At 67.2% G+C, this 19,823-nt stretch overlaps 3 protein-coding genes across 4 annotated transcripts; 1 reads left to right on the forward strand and 2 right to left on the reverse strand.

Annotated features, from left to right (window-relative positions):
* Nucleotides 1–2,152: 2,152 nt before the first annotated feature.
* Nucleotides 2,153–9,607, reverse strand: CDK5RAP3 (CDK5 regulatory subunit associated protein 3). 2 transcript variants are annotated; one of them, XM_066566849.1, is made up of 15 exons: nt 9,579–9,607; nt 9,193–9,250; nt 8,159–8,290; nt 7,667–7,767; nt 7,533–7,581; nt 6,905–7,083; nt 5,924–6,060; nt 5,277–5,424; nt 4,572–4,652; nt 4,339–4,407; nt 4,168–4,246; nt 3,799–3,887; nt 3,446–3,654; nt 2,561–2,732; nt 2,153–2,476 (listed from the first exon to the last, which is right to left on the reverse strand). In XM_066566849.1, the coding sequence occupies exons 1-15, from the start codon at nt 9,582–9,584 to the stop codon at nt 2,411–2,413; spliced, it is 1,575 nt and encodes a 524-aa protein (XP_066422946.1). In that variant the 5' UTR covers nt 9,585–9,607; the 3' UTR covers nt 2,153–2,410. The 2 variants fall into 2 exon arrangements, with proteins under 2 accessions (XP_066422946.1, XP_066422947.1); XM_066566850.1 differs by lacking the exons at nt 2,153–2,476; nt 2,561–2,732 and adding an exon at nt 2,746–2,882.
* Nucleotides 9,608–11,299: 1,692 nt separating this feature from the next.
* On the forward strand, nt 11,300–11,898 carry PRR15L (proline rich 15 like). The gene has a single exon (XM_066567095.1). It carries the CDS (start codon nt 11,300–11,302, stop codon nt 11,597–11,599), a length of 300 nt encoding a protein of 99 aa, XP_066423192.1. The 3' UTR covers nt 11,600–11,898.
* Nucleotides 11,899–15,506: 3,608 nt separating this feature from the next.
* Nucleotides 15,507–19,440, reverse strand: PNPO (pyridoxamine 5'-phosphate oxidase). The gene is made up of 7 exons (XM_066566812.1): nt 19,347–19,440; nt 18,838–18,962; nt 18,215–18,314; nt 17,618–17,671; nt 17,179–17,307; nt 17,006–17,076; nt 15,507–16,927 (listed from the first exon to the last, which is right to left on the reverse strand). The coding sequence occupies exons 1-7, from the start codon at nt 19,389–19,391 to the stop codon at nt 16,762–16,764; spliced, it is 690 nt and encodes a 229-aa protein (XP_066422909.1). The 5' UTR covers nt 19,392–19,440; the 3' UTR covers nt 15,507–16,761.
* Between the last annotated feature and the right edge of the window lie 383 nt (nt 19,441–19,823).

The raw sequence follows: 19,823 nt of genomic DNA on the forward strand, positions 1-19,823 counted from the left end.
CTGTGTCCCCCCCGTGTCCCCTCGGGATGGCGACCCTGGGTGTGCCCCCCTCCCTCCGCAGCCCGAGAACAAAGAGGGGCAGGAGGAGGAGGAGGAGGAGCGCGAAGGCCCCGGCGGTGACAGCTGGTGCCCCCCGGGTGACACGGGGACAAAGGCACCGCTGCCGGCGACAGAGGGGCTGAGCGGGGGGCGACAGGGCGGGGGGACAGCGGCCCCATAACACCCCAAACATCGCACAGCACCCCAAACACCCCACAGCATCCTGCAGCACCCCACAGCACCCCACAGCACCCCAAATATCCCACAGCACCCCAAATATCCCACAGCACCCCAAACACCCCAGAGCCGTGTGGGGTGCAGGGCGGTTTGGGGAGAACAGCGGTCACAGAACAGGGCGGGACAGTTTTGGGGTGGCCCCTCCCCAAAAATCCTCAGGCTGAGCCTCCCCAGCTCATCACACCCATGGGGGGGTGAGCCCCCCAAAAATAACCCCCGACAGTTTTCCCTTCTTCGGTGCCTCGACTGCTCCCTGATTTCTGTTCCCTTCCCCTCCAAGGATCCCCCAACTCCCGGGACCCCCCGATCACCGGGACCTCCCCAGCCGGCCCAGCGTGTCCCCCCCTCCCCGCGCGGAGCTGTCGCCGCTCGGTGGCACATCGGTGACACATCGGTGGCACATCGGTGGCACATCGGTGACACCTCGGTGGCACCTCGGTGCCCGGGCTCGGGGCAGCTGCGGCCCCGCTCCGCGCGGTGTTAACGGGGAAATGCGGGGGCGGCGGAGCAGCTGCAGCGCTGCCCTGGGGAGGGGGCTCGGGGGGCTCGGGGGGTCCCCGCCCCGCTGGGAGCGGCTGCTCGGCCCTAAAAATGCGGCGGAGAGGGGATGGAGGAGAGATCGGGGAGGGGAGGATGGACGGAGGGATGGACGGAGGGATGGACAGAGGGATGGACGGAGGGACAGACGGGGAGTGCACAGGACAGGCGGGGCCGGGGGTGGCCGCGGGGACAGTTGGGGACAGTTGGGGACAGCGGGAGGGGGCGCGGAGCCGCCCCCAGCTGGCGGGGGGGTCCCGGCGCTGAGGGAGCGAGCGGGGACGCGGGGACAGGGCCGGGACAGATGGAGCGACATTAATTGGTAATTAAAGCCCTCCCTGGCAGGGGAGAGGGAGCAGCAGCCGGCCGGGGGGAGGGGACACTGCCGGGGTCCCCGTTCCCGGCCCGGTCCCGGCCCTCTGTCCCCAGGGACGCCCCCCAGGCTGTGACAGCCACCGCATGGCAGGGACAGCGAGCGGGGACAGGGACCCACGAGGGACCCCGGGTTTTGGGGGGGCTGGGGCTGCTGCAGGTCCCTCCTGTCCCCTCTGTCCCTCCCGTCCCTCTGTCCCTCCCGTCCCTCTGTCCCTCTGTCCCTCCTGTCCCTCTGTCCCTCCCGTCCCTCTGTCCCTCCCGTCCTTCTGTCCCTCCCGTCCCTCTGTCCCTCCCGTCCTTCTGTCCCTCCTGTCCCCTCTGTCCCTCTGTCCCCTCTGTCCCTCTGTCCCTCCCGTCCCTCTGTCCCTCCTGTCTCTCCTGTCCCCTCTGTCCCTCTGTCCCCTCTGTCCCTCTGTCCCTCCCGTCCCTCTGTCCCTCCCGTCCCTCTGTCCCCTCTGTCCCTCCTGTCCTTGTCCCGGGGTCAGGCCCGGGGTCCCGGGGGGGATGAAGGCTCTCCCCGGCCCCCCCAGTGCCTTCGCTGTGGTGACGATGGGGACGGTGACCCCCGGAGCCGCTCCCGGGGGACCCTCGGCGGCTCCCGGCTCCGCGACAGGCGGCGGGCAATTAACGAGGCCGTTAATCACCGGTGGCGGGGGGGGGGGAGCGCGGCTGTCACCGAGCGGTGTCACCGCGCCAGGGACGGCGCCATCCGTGCCCGCTGTGCCGTGACAGACCCGGGCCGCCCAAAGGAGGGGGCGCTGGTGGCCCCGAGCCCGCCCAGAGCCGCGGGGCTGTCCCCAGCCCTGTCCCCACGGCGGGCACAGCCCCAGGGCCCCGGGGAGGGCTCAGAGGGGTCCCAGCCCGGCTCCAGCTCTCGCCCCCCACTCGGGTGTCCCTGTCCCTGTCCCTGTCCCTGTCCCTGTCCCCCCTCCCCTCAGTGACACACAGCTCCTCTCCCCCGATGTGACACAAATTTGGGTTTATTCACCGACACCCCCAAACCCCGCAGCACCCCCGGGTGGGCAGGGGGGCTGGGAGGGCTGGGACTTCCCGTGTCCCTCGGGTGTCACAGGCTGATGTCCCTTGGTTGTCACAGGCTGGTGTTCCCTGGCTGTCCCACTTTGATGTCCCTCAGCTGCCATAGGCTGACGCCCATCGGGTGTCCCAGGTTGGTGTCCCCAGGGGCCCCAGCTGGACGTCCCCCAGATGTCACAGCTTGGTGTCACACATTGACGCCCATCAGGTTCACCGGGCGCCCCCCGTAGCGTTTGGAGATGTCGGCCTCGATCTGCAATGGCACCGGGGGGGGCTCAGGGCCACCGGGGGCTCGGGGGGCTCGGGGCCATTCCCGGGGTGTCCCCCCGGCCCTCACCAGCCTCTGCAGCTCCCTGGTTCTCTCCTGCAGCTGCTGCAGCCGCGGCTCCAGCGCTCCCTGCTCGGCCAGGGCCTGGCGGCGCCGCTGCCCCAGCGCCTCCCGCTTGGCCAGCAGCAGCTCGGCCTGGAGACTCTGCTGCCGCAGCAGGGCCATGACGCGCTCCACGTACCTGGGGACAGGGGACAGGGGGACAGGGGGGTCATGGGGACAGGGACACGGGGACAGGGGGACAGGGACACGGGGTCACACTGCATGGCTTGGGTACAGCTCGGCCTGGAGACTCTGCTGCCGCAGCAGGGCCGTGACGCGCTCCACGTACCTGGGGACAGGGGACAGGGGGGTCATGGGGATAGGGCCATGGGGACAGGGACATGGGGACAGGGACAGAGGGGACAGAGGGGTCATGGGTCACATTGTCTGGGGACAGCGGGGACACACTGCAGGGCCCCCCCTCCTGCCCCAGTAAAGGGCTGGTTTAGGGCTACTTTAGGGGCTGTTTTGGGGCTGTTTTGGGGCTGGTTTGGGGGATTCTTTAGGGCTGTTTTAGGAATTATTTTAGGGGCCAGTTTAGGGCTATTTTAGGGGATGGTTCAGGGCTATTTTAGGGCTATTTTAGGGGCTTTTTTGGGGCTATTTAGGGTCTGTTTTGGGAGCTTCTTTAGGCCTATTTTAGGGGCTGGTTTAGGGCTATTTTAGGCTCTTTTTTAGGATTATTTTAGGGGCTGTTTTGGGGCTATTGGAGGGTCTGTTTTGGGGCTATTGGAGGGTCTATTTTGGGGCAGTTTGTCCCTGCAGGGCAGGGCAGGCACCTGGGCGAGGCGAGGATCATTTTAGGGTCTGTTTTGGGGCAGTTTGGGGCCTGTTTTGGGGCAGGGCAGGCACCTGGGCGAGGCGAGGATCATGCAGAGGTGCTGCACGCTGCGGGAGCAGAGCTGGGCCAGCAGCCCCCGGGCCGTGGCCAGCTGGGCCCGCAGGCGCTCGGGGCTCTGGCCCTGCAGCACGGCCGGGGCCAGCTGGAACTGGCTCAGGGCCACCACGTCCAGGGCCTCGTCCTCCAGCTCCAGCAGCCGCTGCGCCAGGAACAGCTCCAGCTGCGGGACAGGGAATGGGACAGCGTCAGGGACAGCAACGGGGACAGCAACAGGGACACCACCACCAGGGCCACTGTCTGGGCCACCACCTCCAGGGCCACCCCCAGGGCCACCCCTAGGGCCACCGGTGTCCCTGGTGCCCACCTCCATGAGCTCGTCGATGAACTGGTTCCGAGTCTCGGGGTTCTCCAGCAGGGTCAGCGCGTCCGAGCCACGGGCAACGCCCTCGGGGGCTGCAGCGGGGTGGGACCCCAAAGCCTGCTCAGCTTCAGCCCAAAATCCCTGCCCAGCACCCAGAAACCCTGCCCAGCACCCAGAAACCCTGCCCAGAACCCAGAAACCCTGCCCAGAACCCAAAATCCCTGCCCAGCACCCAAAATCCCTGCCCAGCACCCAAACCCCACTCCCTGTCCCATCCCAAACCCCTCTGGGGTTCCAGGGGCACTGGGAATGGGGAATTTGGGGGCATTTGGGAGCTGCCCGTGCCCCCCAGGACCCCCCAGCCTTGCTCACCCTCAGTTCCAGCCTCCACCACCGTGATCATCCCCTCCTGTCCCTTCTCTCCATCACCCCAGTCGATGCCATCGTCCCCCTGCGCAGCAAAGGGTGACAAAGGGGGACAAAGGGGGACAAAGGGGGATTTGGGGACACAGGGACACCCCTGGCCATGGGGATGTCACAAACCTGGGGCTCTACTGTGATCGTCCCCTCCTGTCCCTTCTCTCCATCACCCCAGTCGATGCCATCGTCCCCCTGGGGAGCAAAGGGTGACACGGGGGGATTTGGGGACACAGGGGGATTTGGGGACACAGGGGGATTTGGGGACACAGGGACATCGCCCCAACCAACGCCACCGTCCCCCTGAGGGAGGAAACGTGACAAAGGGTGACACAGGGGGACACAGGGATGTCACCCACCTGGGGGCTGGGCTCCACCGTGATGCCCCAGTCGATGTCCCCGCCCTGGGGCGGCTCCGTGGGGAAATCCCCCCAGTCGATCTGCGGGAAAACCCCAAACCCCAAACCCCGTGAGGCACAGCCCGACCCCAAACCCCAAACCCCAAACCCCAAACCCCGTGAGGCACAGCCCAACCCCAAATCCCAAACCCCAAACCCCAAACCCCGTGAGGCACAGCCCGACCCCAAACCCCAAACCCCAAACCCCGTGAGGCACAGCCCGACCCCAAACCCCAAATCCCAAATCTCAAACCCCACACACCAACCCCGTGAGGCACGGCTGACCCCAAACCCCAAATCCCAAACCCCACACCCCGTGAGGCACGGCCGGCCCCAAACCCACCCGGCAGCACCAGAGGTGTCCCCATGTCCCCCCGTGTCCCCCGGGCAGCACTCACTGTGTCCCCCCCATGTCCCCCCGTGTCCCCTCCATGTCCCCCCGTGTCCCCCGGGCAGCACTCACTGTGTCCCCCCCATGTCCCCCCGTGTCCCCTCCATGTCCCCCCGTGTCCCCCGGGCAGCACTCACTGTGTCCCCCCTGTGTCCCCCCATGTCCCCCCCATGTCCCCCCGTGTCCCCCGGGCAGCACTCACTGTGTCCCCCCCATGTCCCCCCCATGTCCCCCCATGTCCCCCGTGTCCCCCGTGTCCCCTGGCCAGCACCCACCGTGTCCTGCGGGGGCGGCTCCGGTGCCTCCGGGGGTGGCTGGGGCCGCTCCAGCCGCAGCGGCTCCTGCCCCGTGCGCCACCGGAACACCGAGGAGTTCCCGTGGGACACCACGTGCCGCAGCAGCGGCAGCGCCTGCGCTCCGGGGCTGGGACGGGGACAGGGACAGGGACATGGGGACAGGAACAGCACAGGGACATGGGACAGCACGGGGACATGGGGACAGGGACATGGGACAGAACCGAGGATATGGGAACACGGGACAGCACAGGGACATGGGGACAGGGACACGGGACAGCACAGGGACATGGGGACAGGGACAGGGACACGGGACAGAACCAGGGATATGGGGACAGCACAGGGACATGGGAACACAGGACAGAACTGGGGACATGGGGACAGCATGGGGACAGGGAGCAGGGGGACAGCATTTGGGGACGGGGTTGGTTATGGGGACATCGGGGATGGGGACACCTCAGCATCCGCAGTTCCAGGGTTTTGGAGGGACCAGGAGCTGTTCTGGGGAAGTCTGGGGAGCTGGGGCTGTTTTAGGGGAGCTGAGGGATGTTTTGGGGTTGGTTTGGGGCTGTTTCGGGGGTGTCAGGGCTGTTTTGGGGCTGACTTTGGAGTGTCAGGGCTGTCCCCACCTGTCACACACGAAGGCCACGCAGGCCTGGTACAGCTCGATGGCGTCCCCGAGGGCGCTGGCGCCGTCCCCGACGCGGGACAGCAGCGACGGCAGCGCCTGCACCTGAGCCAGCAGCTCCCGGCGCACGTCCTCGCCCTGGGGACACCGCGGGGACACTTGGGGACACCGCGGGGACACTTGGGGTCTGTTTTGGGCTCTGTTTGGGGTTATTCTGGGGCCCGTTTGGGGTTATTTCAGGGCTGATTTAGGCTCTGTTCAGGGGCTACTCTGGGGCCCATTTTGGGGTTATTCCAGCCCTGTTTGGGGCTGTTTCAGGCCTGTTTCAGGCTCTGCTCAGGGGTTATTTTGGGGCCCATTTGGGGTCATTGCAGCCCCATTTGGGGTTATTCCAGGCCTGTTTTAGGGTCTGTTTGGGGTTATTGTAGGGTTGGTCTGGGGCCATTCCCAGCCCATTCCAGGCTCCCCCTGGGGCCATTCCCAGCCTGTTTTGGGCTCCCCCTGGGGCCGTTCCCAGCCCGTTGTTCCAGGCTCCCCCTGGGGCCATTCCCAGCCCGTTCCAGGCTCTGTTCAGGGCCATTCCCAGCCCATTCCAGGCTCCCCCTGGGGCCGTTCCCAGCCCGTTTTGGGCTCCCCCTGGGGCCATTCCCAGCCGTTCCAGGCTCCCCCTGGGGCCATTCCCAGCCCGTTTTGGGCTCCCCCTGGGGCCGTTCCCAGCCCGTTGTTCCAGGCTCTGTTCAGGGCCATTCCCAGCCCGTTCCAGGCTCTGTTCAGGGCCATTCCCAGCCCGTTCCAGGCTCCCCCTGGGGCCATTCCCAGCCCGTTCCAGGCTCCCCCTGGGGCCATTCCCAGCCCGTTCCAGGCTCTGTTCAGGGCCATTCCCAGCCCGTTCCAGGCTCCCCCTGGGGCCATTCCCAGCCCATTCCAGGCTCTGTTCAGGGCCATTCCCAGCCCGTTGTTCCAGGCTCCCTGGGGCACTCACGGCGATGCCGTACTGGCGGCAGGAGCCCAGGAAGCGCTCGCGGAGCTCCCCTGCCCGCGCCTGGCACTCGTCCTCGCGCCGCGCCAGCTCCTGCTGCGCCTGCAGGCACCGGCCCCGCTGCCTCCGCAGCGCCGGCAGCTCGTAGCTGATGCTGCGCCCCAGCAGGCTCGAGAGCTCGGCTGGGGGACACCGGGGTCACCCCGGGGGCCAGGGGGGTCCCAGCATCCCGGGGGGCTCATCCCACTGGGACCGGGCGTTCCCATGAGCCCTGGGCTTTAAATGCTGCCCTGTCCCGGTTTGGGGGCCGAATTCACCTTTAAATCCCATCCCATCCCATCCCATCCCATCCCATCCCATCCCATCCCATCCCATCCCATCCCATCCCATCCCAATCTGGGGGCTGAATTCGCCTTTAAATCCCATCCCATCCCATCCCATCCCATCCCAGTTTGGGGACCAAATTCGCCTTTAAATCCCACTGGGCTTTGGCCTTCCCACAAATCCCATCCTGTCCCATCCCAGTTTGGGGACTGAATTCCACCCACCCAGGGCGTTCTTTGGGACGCCTCGGGGAATTCCCATTATTCCCAGTATTCCCATTATTCCCATTATTCCCATTCCCTCTCACCCAGGTAGGCGTTGTCCTTCTCATAGAGGGACACGATCTCCTGCCAGTCCTGGGGACAGACACGAGGGTCAGCAGGAGCAGGAGGAGGAAGAGGAGGAAGAGGAGGATGAGGAGGAAGAGGAGGGCGTTCCCACCTTCATCCTCTGGGACGAGTAGCGCCCAAAGAGGTTCTTGGTGGAGGCCTCGGTGCCCTTGAGGATCTCCACGATGCGCAGGCAGTGGAAATAGTGCAGGTCTGGGGGGAGCAACGGGGTCAGGGGAGCCCTGGGGGGCTTTGGGGGATCCCTGGGAGGTTTTAGGAGACCCCCGGGAGGTTTTGGGAGGTTTTTGAGCTGCCACCACCACCCCTTTGTGAACAACCCTTCCACCCCAAATCCTGGCTCTGCCGGGGGGGGAGATCCATGCCAAAATCCCAAATCCCAAACCCCAAATCCCCAATTCCCAAACCGCCAAACCCCCAAATTCCAAACCCCCAAACCCCAAATCTGAAATCCCCAAACCCCAGACCCCAAACCCCAATTCCCAAACCCCCAAACCCCAATTTTGAAATCCCCAAACCCCAATTCCCAATACCCCGACCCCAAACTCCCCCAGACCCCGATCCCCCCCGGTCCCGGAGCACTGACAGGAGCCCTGGAGCAGCTCTCGGATCTCGGGGTGCTCGGGCATGTCCTGCAGCGCCGCCCGGATCCGCTCCCGCACCTGCGCCACCTGCGCCGGCCAGCGCCGCCCACAGTGCCGGCGGTCCAGCAGCCAGTCTGGGGACATGGGGACACGGGGACAGTGCCATCACCATGGGGACACGGGGACATGGGGACACGGGGACATGGGGACAGTGCCATCGCCATGGGGACAGTGCCATCACCATGGGGACAGGGACACTGCAGGGACAGCGCCGCCCACAGTGCCGGCGGTCCAGCAGCCAGTCTGGGGACACGGGGACACGGGGACATGGGGACAGTGCCATCACCATGGGGACACGGGGACATGGGGACAGTGCCATCATCATGGGGACAGGGACACTGCAGGGACAGCGCCGCCCACAGTGCCGGCGGTCCAGCAGCCAGTCTGGGGACACGGGGACACGGGGACATGGGGACAGTGCCATCACCATGGGGACACGGGGACATGGGGACAGTGCCATCATCATGGGGACAGGGACACTGCAGGGACAGCGCCGCCCACAGTGCCGGCGGTCCAGCAGCCAGTCTGGGGACATGGGGACATGGGGACATGGGGACATGGGGACATGGGGACAGTGCCATCGCCATGGGGACACCGGGACAGGGACACCGCGGGGACATGGGGACAGCACCGCCCACAGTGCTGCCGGTCCAGCAGCCAGTCTGGGGACAGAGGACACGGGGACATGGGGACATGGGGACAGGGACACTGCAGGGACAGCGCCGCCCACAGTGCCGCCGGTCCAGCAGCCAGTCTGGGGACACGGGGGTCACCGGGGGGACACTCGGGCTCTGGGGACACGGGGAGCAAACACCGGGAGGAATTCCCGAGTCTTTTCCCAAAGCCTGGGACGGATCTGCAGCTGGAGGGGAAAGCGGGAGCTGGGCTGGGATAACCGGGATAAATTCCCGGCTCCTGCCCAGTCTGGAGGGAAAGCGGAGCCGGGAGAGACCAGAGCCGGGGCTCACTCCCGTACCCAGGAGCTTGCTGGTCTGGATGTCGATGGGCACATTCTGGTAGTCCTGGGGAGCGGCCTGCGGGGAGAACACGGCAGGGGCGGGGCTGCGGCAACCGGGACCGGCACCGGGAGCGGCACCGGCACCGGGAGCGACACCGGGAGCGGGACCGGCACCGGGAGCGGGGCCGGGACCCCTCGCTCCAGCGCCAGGCCCGGGCTGTCCCCGCTGCCCCGCGCCTGGACCCGATCCCGCTCCCGAGCCCTTCTCCGATCCCGGTCCCGCTCCCGTTTCCGATCCCGATCCCGCTCCCGCTCCCGCTCCCGAACCCTTCTCCGATCCCGCTCCCGCTCCCGTTTCCGATCCCGATCCCGCTCCCGCTCCCGGTCCCGCTCCCGTTCCGCACCTGCATCTTTCCCGGCCCCGCCTCTCCACTTCCGCCCTCCCCGCCCCAGCCAATCGCCTCCCTCAGCGCCCGCGCCTCGGCCAATCAAAACGCGCTCCGCCCAGAGGTCGAACTCTCACCAATCAGAAGGCGGCAGCTCGGAGGCAGCGCCACGTCCCTGTGTTTCCATTGGCTGGAGGGGAAAGGGGCGGGATGAGCGCGGACCAATCGGAGCGGGCGGTGGGAGTTTGGGGGTCCCGATCCCGCTCCCGGAGCAAATCCCGGTCCCGGTCCCGATCCCGGCTCCAAACCTGGAACCAATCCCGGTCCTGGCCCCAAACCTGGAACCAATCCCGGTCCCGGCTCCAAACCTGGAACCAATCCCGATCCTGCTCCCGGTCACAATTCCGATCCCGATCCCGGCCATAATCCCAGTCCCAGTCCTAAACCCCGGTCCCGGTCCCGATCCCGATCCCGGCCTTAATCCCGGTCCCAAACCTGGCGCCAATCCCGGTCCGGGTCCCAAGGTGCCCCAGCACCGAGCCGGGATCCCCGGGATCGCCCCCAGCCGTCCCTCGGGGATCCACAGGAGGCTCCCGGGCAGATCCCAAACCCTGCGGGGTCCCCAGCATCCCCAGAGCAGATCCCAGATCCCTTGGGATCCACTGGGATCCACTGGGAGCCCCAGGACACATCCCCGGCCACCCGGGGCCACCCAGAGCCACCCGGGGCCACCCAGAGCCACCCAGGGCCACCCGGGGCCACCCGAGGCCACTCCGGGCCACCCTCCCGGGGCTGGCACCGCTCCCTGTCATGAATATTCAGCCGTGCCTGGCCCGGCCCCGCTGTTTGCTCCGGCAGGAGGGGTTTGGGAGCGGGTTCACCTTGACGGGAACACCGGGACAGCCGCAGGTGAGCGGCACCTGCCCGCGCTGCCCCCCGGGACACGCCCGGGACACCCCGGGACACCCCCGGGACACCCCGGGACACCCCTGGGACCCCCGGACACCCCCGGGACATCCCCGGGACCCCCGGAGGCGGCAGGAGCAGGTACCGGGGTGCGGTGTCCGGGCTGGGGATGGGCTGTGGGACCCCCGGGGACACTCTGGGGACACGGCCGGGGACGGTCCCACCTGGCGCTGGGGACACAGGGGCCACCAGCGGGGCGGTGGCCGCGGTCTCTGTGCCCCTGTCGCCGTGTCGCTGAGGGAAAAGGGGTTTTTATCCCCAAAGCGACATCGGGGAGGGCTCGCTGGTGGCTGAGCGCCACGGGGACAGGGGTGGGGACAGGGACGGGGACAGGGACCGGGACACGGGGCAGGGCTCGGCCCCGGGCCCTGGGAATCCCCTCCGTGCCCGCCACGCTGGGCTCCGGAGCCTTCCCGGAACCTGCCCCGGCCCCAGCGGGAGCAGCGAGCCCCGAGGCCGGCGTGGGGCCGGGGGGACCCCGGGCAGCGCCCCCGGCACTCCCCGGTGCCACCTGCGCCCAGTTCCTGTTCCTGTTTGCTCTCCGCGCTCCCTCCCGCTACACGTGGCTGATAAGGGCAGCTCCCGGCGCTGCTCGCCGCCTTTTCCCGGCTTTTCCCGGAATGCCCGAGCCGTGGAACGCCCGCCCCGTGCCGGTGCCCGCGGCGGATCCCGCCCCGAGCATCCCGCGGGAGGGCAGCGCCGCGGCCCCGATGCGGCTGCGGGAGGGCGGAGGGAGCCCCGGGACGGAGCCCGAGCCCCGGTGCCGTTCCAGGATGGCCGACGGGCACGGCTGGTGGAAGCTGACCTTCCTGCGGAAGCGCCAGGCAGCGCCCACGGTGCTGTACGAGAGCCCCGAGGGCCCCGCGGCGCCCGGCGGGGACAGCGCGGACGGGACCGGCCCCGAGGGCACCCCCGGCTTCGCCGCCCGCCTGGAGAAGATCGTGGACAAGAGCACCAAGGGCAAGCACGTCAAGGTCTCGCACTCCGGGCGCTTCAAGGAGAAGAAGAAAGTGAGGGCGACGCTGGCCGAGCATCCCAGCCTGTGCGGGGCCGGCGAGCGCGAGGAGCAGTGACCGGGGCGGGGGTCGGCCCCGGGGAGGACTCAGGATGGAATTTAATGGAATTTACCTGTGGGATGATCCCGGAGCCGCAGGACTGACCCCTGGGCAGAGCGGGGCCGGCGCTCCCCGTCCCTGCCGCTGCCCAGCGCGGACTGGTCCGTACTGGGATGAATGAGGACACTCCCCGCGGGGCCCGCCCGGCTCTGCCCCGATCCCGATCCCATTCCCATTCCCAATCCCCTCCTCCCGTCACTTTTTGGGGCCGAGCCCCGCCCGTGTCCCGATCCCGAGGGGCTGCAGAGCCGCGTCCTTGCCGAGTCCCGCCCGAGGGGGGGTGCGACGCTTCCCTGTGCCCAGGGAACGACCCCGCGGGACCCATGCCCGGGAATCCGTCCCGGAGGAGCCGCATTTCCCCGGGAATCCCTCCCGGAGGAGCCGCGTTCCCCCGGAATCCGTGCCCGCTGCTGGAAGCGGGGATCCCACGCCGCTCGCGCCCGCCGCTAATTAACTGTGATTAATAAAGCGAGCCTGGGAGCGGAGGCAGCTCCGGGAGAGCCCCGCGGATCCCCAACCCCGGCATGGAAAGCTCTGGATCCCTCTGGGACCCCTCTGGGAGCCATCCCGGGGAATCCCTGACCCCGCGGGACAAGGGGACACGCGGGGCTGGAAGCAGAGGCGGCTCCAGGGATTTCCCGCAGATCCCCGGATCCCTCCTGGCACCTCTGGATCCCTCTGGAGCCCCGGAGGGAGCGCGGCCATGCCGGGAATCCCTGACCCCTGGAAGGGGGGACACGGGGCCGGCCGGAGCCCGGGGAGCCCTCCCGGCTCCGTGAGCCGGCGGGGAACGCGGCGATCTGGGATCCGGGACCCACGATCCACGATCCACGATCCCGGGACCCACGATCCCGGGACCCACGATCCACGATCCCGGGATCCACGATCCACGATCCCGGGATCCGCGATCCACGATCCCGGCTCCGCAGGGCGCGGCCGTTCCCGAGCTCCGCAGCTCCAGCCCCTCCCGGCTCCGCAGGGCGCCAAGAGCCCGAGCCCAGCCCCGGTTTCCCGGTTTCCAGTTCCCCCGGATTTGTCCCAAGGAGAGCAGGATTTGTACTTTTAGGTCGGGATTGGTCCCTTTAGATCGGGATTGGACCCAAACGGGGCAGGGTCGGACCCAAACGGGGCAGGGTCGGACCCAAACGGGGCAGGATCGCTCCCAAGGAGAGCCGGCTTGGTCCCCAAGGAGAGCAGGATTGGACCCTCGGGGGGGGGGGGTGTGGTAATGGGATGGGCAGGATTAGACCCCCGGTGGGCAGGATTGGCCCCCTGGGGAGGGTGGGCAGGATTAGACCCCCCCCCGGTGGGCAGGATTAGACCCCCCCCCCCCCCCCCGTGGGCAGGATTGGACCCTCCCCGGGGCAGGATTGGGCCCCGGGGCTGGGCAGGATTGGACCCTACTGGGTGCAGGATTGGTCCCTCGGGGGTGGGCAGGATTGGACCCTACTGGGTGCAGGATTGGTCCCTCGGGGGTGGGCAGGATTGGTCCCTACTGGGTGCAGGATTGGTCCCTCGGGGGTGGGCAGGATTGGTCCCTAATGGGTGCAGGATGGGACCCTCGGGGTGGGCAGGATTGGACCCTACTGGGTGCAGGATGGGACCCTCGGGGGTGGGCAGGATTGGACCCTACTGGGTGCAGGATGGGACCCTCGGGGGGTGGGCAGGATTGGACCCTACTGGGTGCAGGATGGGACCCTCGGGGTGGGCAGGATTGGTCCCTAATGGGTGCAGGATGGGACCCTCGGGGTGGGCAGGATTGGACCCGGGGAGGGTAAGATTTCTCCCGGAACGGATAGGAATGGGGGGATTTGGTGGATTTGGGTGGATTTTGCGGGATTTTGGGGGTTTCCCCTCCGGGCCGGGTTTCCCAGCCCTTGTCCACCCTGCAGGGCGCGGGGCCGTGCCGGGGAATCCCTGACCCGGGGAAGGAGGAGGGAGCAGAGGCGGGTCCGGGAGGGGAGGGCGCGGCCGCTCCCGAGCTCCGCAGCTCCAGCCCCTGCCGGCTCCGGAGGGCGCCACGAGCCCGAGCCCAGCCCCGGTTACCCGATTTCCCGGTTTCCCGGTTTCTCAGTTTCCCGGTTTCCCGTTTTTTCGGTTTCCCGATTTCCCGTTTTTTCGGTTTCCCGATTTCCCGGTTTCCCGGTTTCCCGTTTTTTCGGTTTCCCGATTTCCCGGTTTCCCGGTTTCTCAGTTTCCCGGTTTCCCGGTTTCCCGGTTTCCCGTTTTTTTCAGTTTCCCGATTTCCCGGTTTCCCGATTTCCCGGTTTCCCGGTTTCCTGATTTCCCGGTTTCTCAGTTTCCCGGTTTCCCGGTTTCTCAGTTTCCCGGTTTCCCGGTTTCCCGGTTTATCGGTTTCCCGGTATCCCGGTTTCTCAGTTTCCCGGTTTCCCGGTTTCTCAGTTTCCCGGTTTCCCGGTTTATCGGTTTCCCGGTTTCCCGGTATCCCGGTTTCTCAGTTTCCCGGTTTCCCGGTTTATCGGTTTCCCGGTTTCCCGGTTTATCGGTTTCCCGGTATCCCGGTTTCTCAGTTTCCCGGTTTCCCGGTTTCTCAGTTTCCCGGTTTCCCGGTTTCCCGGTTTATCGGTTTCCCGGTTTCCCGGTTTCTCAGTTTCCCGGTTTCCCGGTTTCACGGTTTATCGGTTTCCCGGTTTCCCGCTTTCCCGGGGCCGGTGCCAGCTGCCCCGGGGCCGGTCCCGGTCCCGCCCCGGCTCTGTGTGCTCACAGCCCCGTTCCCGTGGCGCTCGGATCCCGGGCTTTGTCCCGGCGGGAACGGGAGGAGCCCCTCGGTCCCTTTGCCCCTCCCCTGGAATTTGGGACAGCTCAAATCCGGCGACATCGCCCGGTCCCCTCCCGTCCTCCCCGAGGGACAGCCCGGAGGGCCCAGAGCCAGCGGGGGCTGTGACAGAGGCGCAAAGGGGGCGGCAGCGCCGGGGCCACCGTGCCTGGGTGCGAGGGCTGCGCTGCCGCCCCCGGGACGGGCACGATCCCGCTCCGGGACGGCGAACACGGAACCGGGGCCGCTTTTGGGGCTGATCCCGCTCCGGGACGGCGAACACGGAACCGGGGCCGCTTTTGGGGCTGGTTCCACTTCCCCGGGACAGCAAACGCGGAACCGGGGGCGGTTTATGGGGGCTGTTTCCACTCCGGGACAGCGAACACGGAACCGGGGCCGCTTTTGGGGCTGATCCCGCTCCGGGACAGCAAACACGGAACCGGGGCCGCTTTTGGGGCTGGTTCCACTTCCCCGGGACAGCAAACGCGGAACCGGGGCCGCTTTTGGGGCTGATCCCGCTCCGGGACGGCGAACGCGGAACCGGGGCCGCTTTTGGGGCTGATCCCGCTCCGGGACAGCAAACACGGAACCGGGGCCGGTTTATGGGGGCTGTTTCCACTCCCCCGGGACAGCAAACGCGGAACCGGGGCTGGTTTTGGGGCTGATCCCGCTCCGGGACCGCGAACACGGAACCGGGGCCGCTTTTGGGGCTGGTTCCACTTCCCCGGGACAGCAAACACGGAACCGGGGCCGGTTTTGGGGCTGGTTCTGCTCCGGGACAGCGAACACGGAACCGGGGCCGGTTTTGGGGCTGGTTCCACTTCCCCGGGACAGCAAACACGGAACCGGGGCCGGTTTTGGGGCTGGTTCTGCTCCGGGACAGCGAACACGGAACCGGGGCCGGTTTTGGGGCTGGTCCCACTCCGGGACAGCGAACACGGAACCGGGGCCGGTTTTGGGGCTGGTTCCAGCCAGGGCCGGGTCCAGGCCCGGGATTGGCGGCAGCTCCGAGCCCCCCCGGCCGCCCCGGGAGAGCCCAGCCCTGCCTGGTTAAACATTAGCCCGGTACGGACCCAGAGGCTCCACGCCTCCACATAAATCCCGATTTATTCTTTTCCGGCAGCTGGAGGAGGGGACGCGCCGAGGTTTCGGGTCTCATGGCCCCGGGGCAGCCCACGACAGCGGCGACACGATTTAAGTTAATTAAACAACAATTAACGACCTGGGAATTGAGCACATTCCACGATTCCAGCCAAAGCATGGAGAGATGGGCGGCAGTGGTGGGACAGGGACAGGGACAGGGACGGGGACAGGGACAGGGACAGGGGGGTCACTGGGATCACAGTTGGACCCTGCACGATCATTAACACGATTAATTAACCACCGGGAGCGGCTGCAGATGGATTTGGAGACACACCGGGGTGAGGGCAGCTCTGAAGGCATTCCCAACACACAGCGAGGGACAGGGACAGGGACGGGGACGGGGACAGGGACGGGGACAGGGACAGGGACGGGGACAGGGACGGGGACAGGGACGGGGACAGGGGGGTCACTGGGGTCACAGCTGGACCCTGCACGATCATTTACATAATTAATTAACCACTGGGAATGGTTGCAGATGGGGTGAGGGCAGCTCCGGGCCCATCCCCAGCACAGAGCGAGGGACAGAGCAGGGTGGCTGCGACACCTGGGGACATTCCCTGGGGCCATTCCGGGGCCATTCCCGGGACCGTTCCGGGGCCGTTCCGGGGCCATTCCCGGGACTGTTCCGGGGCCGTTCCGGGGCCGTTCCCGGGGCCATTCCGGGGCCATTCCCGGGACCGTTCCGGGGCCATTCCCGGGACCGTTCCGGGGCCATTCCCGGGGCCGTTCCAGGGCCATTCCCGGGACCGTTCCAGGGCCATTCCGGGACCGTTCCGGGGCCGTTCCGGGGCCGTTCCCGGGGCCATTCCCGGGACCGTTCCGGGGCCCTTCCGGGGCCGTTCCGGGGCCATTCCCGGGCCATTCCCGGGACCGTTCCGGGGCCGTTCCGGGACCGTTCCAGGGCCGTTCCGGGACCGTTCCGGGGCGGTTCCCGGGGCCGTTCCGGGGCCGTTCCGGGGCCGTTCCGGGACCGTTCCCGGGGCCGTTCCGGGGCGGTTCCCGGGGCCGTTCCGGGGCCGTTCCGGGACCGTTCCCGGGGCCGTTCCGGGGCGGTTCCCGGGGCCGTTCCGGGGCCGTTCCCGGGGCCGTTCCGGGGCCGTTCCGGGGCCATTCCCGGGACCGTTCCGGGGCCGTTCCCGGGGCCGTTCCGGGACCGTTCCCGGGCCATTCCCGGGCCGTTCCCGGGCCGTTCCGGGCGGGCTCAGGGCGAGAGGCGCTCGTAGACCCAGTCGCCGTGGCCGCGGTGGGTCATGGCCCCGAGCGGCGCCGCGCGGTCCCGCAGCCGCCGGAACACGATGCGGTCGTGCAGCCGGTTCGATTGGCCCTGCCAGAACTCCACCAGCTCCGGCTCCACCAGGTACGCGCCCCTGCAAGGGACACCCGCGCTCGGGGGCGGTTCTGGGCGAATTTGGGGGGCTCGGGGGGGCTCAGCCCCCCGGTCTCACCAGTAATCCGGCCTGGGCACTGCCTTGTCCCGGTACAGCTCCTCCAGCTCCGCATTCTTCTTCCGCAGGTACTGCGGGGAGCCAGGGGAACAATGGGGAGTGAGGGGATCCCACAGGGAACGGGGATCCCAAAGGGCACAGGGATCCCAGAGCCGATCCCGCCCTGGGCTCACCTCTCTGTCAGGGATGACCGAGCTCTGCCGGCTGACCAGGGCCCCGATCTGGCTGCCCCGGGGCCGGGACTGGAAGTAGCGATCGGATTCCTCCTCGGGCAGGCGCCGCACCGAGCCCTCGATGCGCACCTGGGGACGGCACCTGGGGACCTCAGCCCTCACCTGGGGCAGCCCCGAGCCCTCGATGCGCACCTGGGCCACCCCAGTTCCCATTCCCGAGCATGGAATTGCCCCATTCTCCGACTTTTCCACCCAAAACTCAGGGGCCACCATCCCCTGGGATCCGGCCAGTGGCTCCAAAGGTGCTCCCAAACACAGAACCCCCATTCCGTGACTTTTCCCCCAAAACCGCAGCCGCTCCCGCCCTGTCTGACCCCAGTGCCCACCGGGGGGGACCCCCAGCCCCAAATCCCCCTCCAGGATTTGGGGTCCCCCTCACCTGCCGGCAGAGCGGCTCCCAGTAGAACACGAGGGAGGCGAAGGGATTGGAGTCCTGCGGGAACAGGAGGGAGCTGAGGCAGAACCGTGCTGCTCCGGGGCCGAATTCCACATTTATCGGGGTTTATTATCGGGATTTATCGGGGTTTATTTATTGGGATTTATTTATCAGGACTTATTTGAATTTATTTATCGGGATTGATTTATTGGGATTTATCAGAATTTATTTATCAGGATTTATTGGGATTTCTCAGGATTTATTCCTGGTGTTTCTGGGTCCCTGTCCGTCACCAGCTCCAGGAATTTGGGATTTATTGGGATTTATTGGGATTTATTGGGATTTATTTATTGGGATTTATCAGGATTTATTAATCAGGATTTATCGGGATTTATTCCTGGTGTTTCAGGGTCCCTGTCCCTCAGCAGCTCCAGGATTTATTTGGATTGATTTATGGGGATATCTCAGGATTTATTGATCGGGGTTCCCAGTGTTTGTGGGTCCCCGTCCTTCACCAGCTCCCGGAATTTGGGATTTCTCGGGATTTATTTCTCGGGGTTGATTTCTGGGGGTCCCTGTGTGTGTCCGTGTGTCCCTCACCAGCTCCTGGCCCTTCCTGCTCTCGTAGTTGGTGAAGAAGCGCAGCCCGTCCGGCCCCAGCCCCTTCAGCAGCACCATGCGCGCCGAGGGCCGCCCGTCCCTGTGGGACAGCGCCCAGGCACCGTGTCACCTCTGTGTCACCTCAGTGTCACCTCTGTGTCACCTCAGTGTCACCTCAGTGTCACCTCAGTGTCACCTCTGTGTCACCTCTGTGTCACCTCAGTGTCACCTCAGTGTCACCTCTGTGTCACCTCTGTGTCACCTCAGTGTCACCCCCTGTATCATCCCAATGTCCCCCCCCTGTGCCACCCCCCAGCGTCCCCGGTGTCCCCTGTGCTACCGCTCGGTGTCCCCCCACACACACTGGGTGACCCTGTGTGTCACCCCTGTCTCACCCCAGTGTCACCCATGTCACCCTCTGTGTGTCACCCATGTCACCTGTGTCACCCCCGTGTCACCCTCTGTGTGTCACCCATGTCCCCTCCGCGTCCCCGCTGTGTGTCCCCCCTGTCCCTGTGTCCCCCCAGTGTCACCTGGAGCAGGTGGCCAGGCACATGGCCCCTGTCCCCCCAGTGTCCCCCCTGTGTCCCCCCAGTGTCCCCCCTGTGTCCCCCCAGTGTCACCTGGAGCAGGTGGCCAGGCACATGGCGTTGGGCTCGGCGATGTCCGGGCACTGCAGCGCGTCCTGCAGCCAGGCCCGGAACTGCTCCAGGGGCTCCAGGGACACCAGGTGGCACTCCTCGAACGCCTGGGGACACCGGGGGACACCGGGGGTCAGGGGACACCGGGGGAGGGCACCGCGCTCGAGGGCACGGCCAGCACAGGGGACAGAGCGGGGACGGCACTGAGGGGCAGCAAGGGGAACGTGGGGACACCGCAGGGCTTGGGGGCAACCTGGGGCAGCGTCGCCCTGGCTGCGGGGTGGCCCCAAGCCTCGGGGACGGTCACCCTGCCCGGGAGGGGCTTCTCCGGGCTTTGGGGGGCCCTCCCGGTACCGCCGCGGTCCCCCCTGTCCCGGTACCCCCGCGGTCCCCCCGGTCCCGGTCCCACCTCGCGGTCCCCCCGGTCCCGGTCCCACCTCGCGGTCCCCCCTGTCCCGGTACCCCCGCGGTCCCCCCGGTCCCGGTCCCACCTCGCTGTCCCCCCGGTAGCTTTTCCGCAGCTGCTCCAGCTCCATCGCGGCCGCGCGGAGCCCCCACGGCCCCGGGGGCGTGTCCAAGAGCGGCCACGCCTCCTACAGCGCAACCAATAGATAGCGGCAGAGCGCGCGCGCCTCCGTAGGAGCTGGCTGCCCATTGGAGGAGGTGGAAAGGGCGGGGACAAAAGACCCGGAAGTAGTGGCTGGTATAGAGAGGTGCGGGGGCTCTTAAAGGGGCAACGACCGCGGGAGGGGGACACCCAGGGGACAGCGGGGACACCCAGGGGACAGCGGGGACACACGGGGACGGCAATGTGGGGATTTGGGACATTTGGGCCTCGGGAGGCGGTGACAAGGGGCTGGGACATGGTGGGAACAGGGAGTTGGGGACACTGGGGACAGGGATGTGGGTATGGAGTGTTTGGGATGCTGTGACAAGGACGGGGATTGGGGCACAGGGGTTTGGGGACA

Source organism: Molothrus aeneus, chromosome 28 (assembly GCF_037042795.1).
Source record: "Molothrus aeneus isolate 106 chromosome 28, BPBGC_Maene_1.0, whole genome shotgun sequence".
NCBI lineage: Eukaryota > Metazoa > Chordata > Aves > Passeriformes > Icteridae > Molothrus > Molothrus aeneus.

Excerpts from the sequence above, each read along its gene's own strand:
- CDK5RAP3 (XM_066566849.1), bottom strand. Across the intron at positions 8,291-9,192 it reads CCAGACCAGCAAGCTCCTGG|ACTGGCTGCTGGACCGCCGG; the intron begins GTACGGGAGTGA and ends CCATGTCCCCAG. Across the intron at positions 3,655-3,798 it reads TCATCGACGAGCTCATGGAG|CTGGAGCTGTTCCTGGCGCA; the intron begins GTGGGCACCAGG and ends CCTGTCCCGCAG.
- PRR15L (XM_066567095.1), top strand. The coding sequence starts at position 11,300 with ATGGCCGACGGGCACGGCTGGTGGAAGCTGACCTTCCTGCGGAAGCGC.
- PNPO (XM_066566812.1), bottom strand. The coding sequence starts at position 19,391 with ATGGAGCTGGAGCAGCTGCGGAAAAGCTACCGGGGGGACAGCGAG. Across the intron at positions 18,315-18,837 it reads TGCCTGGCCACCTGCTCCAG|GGACGGGCGGCCCTCGGCGC; the intron begins GTGACACTGGGG and ends GCTGTCCCACAG. Across the intron at positions 17,672-18,214 it reads GCAGGAAGGGCCAGGAGCTG|GACTCCAATCCCTTCGCCTC; the intron begins GTGAGGGACACA and ends CTGTTCCCGCAG.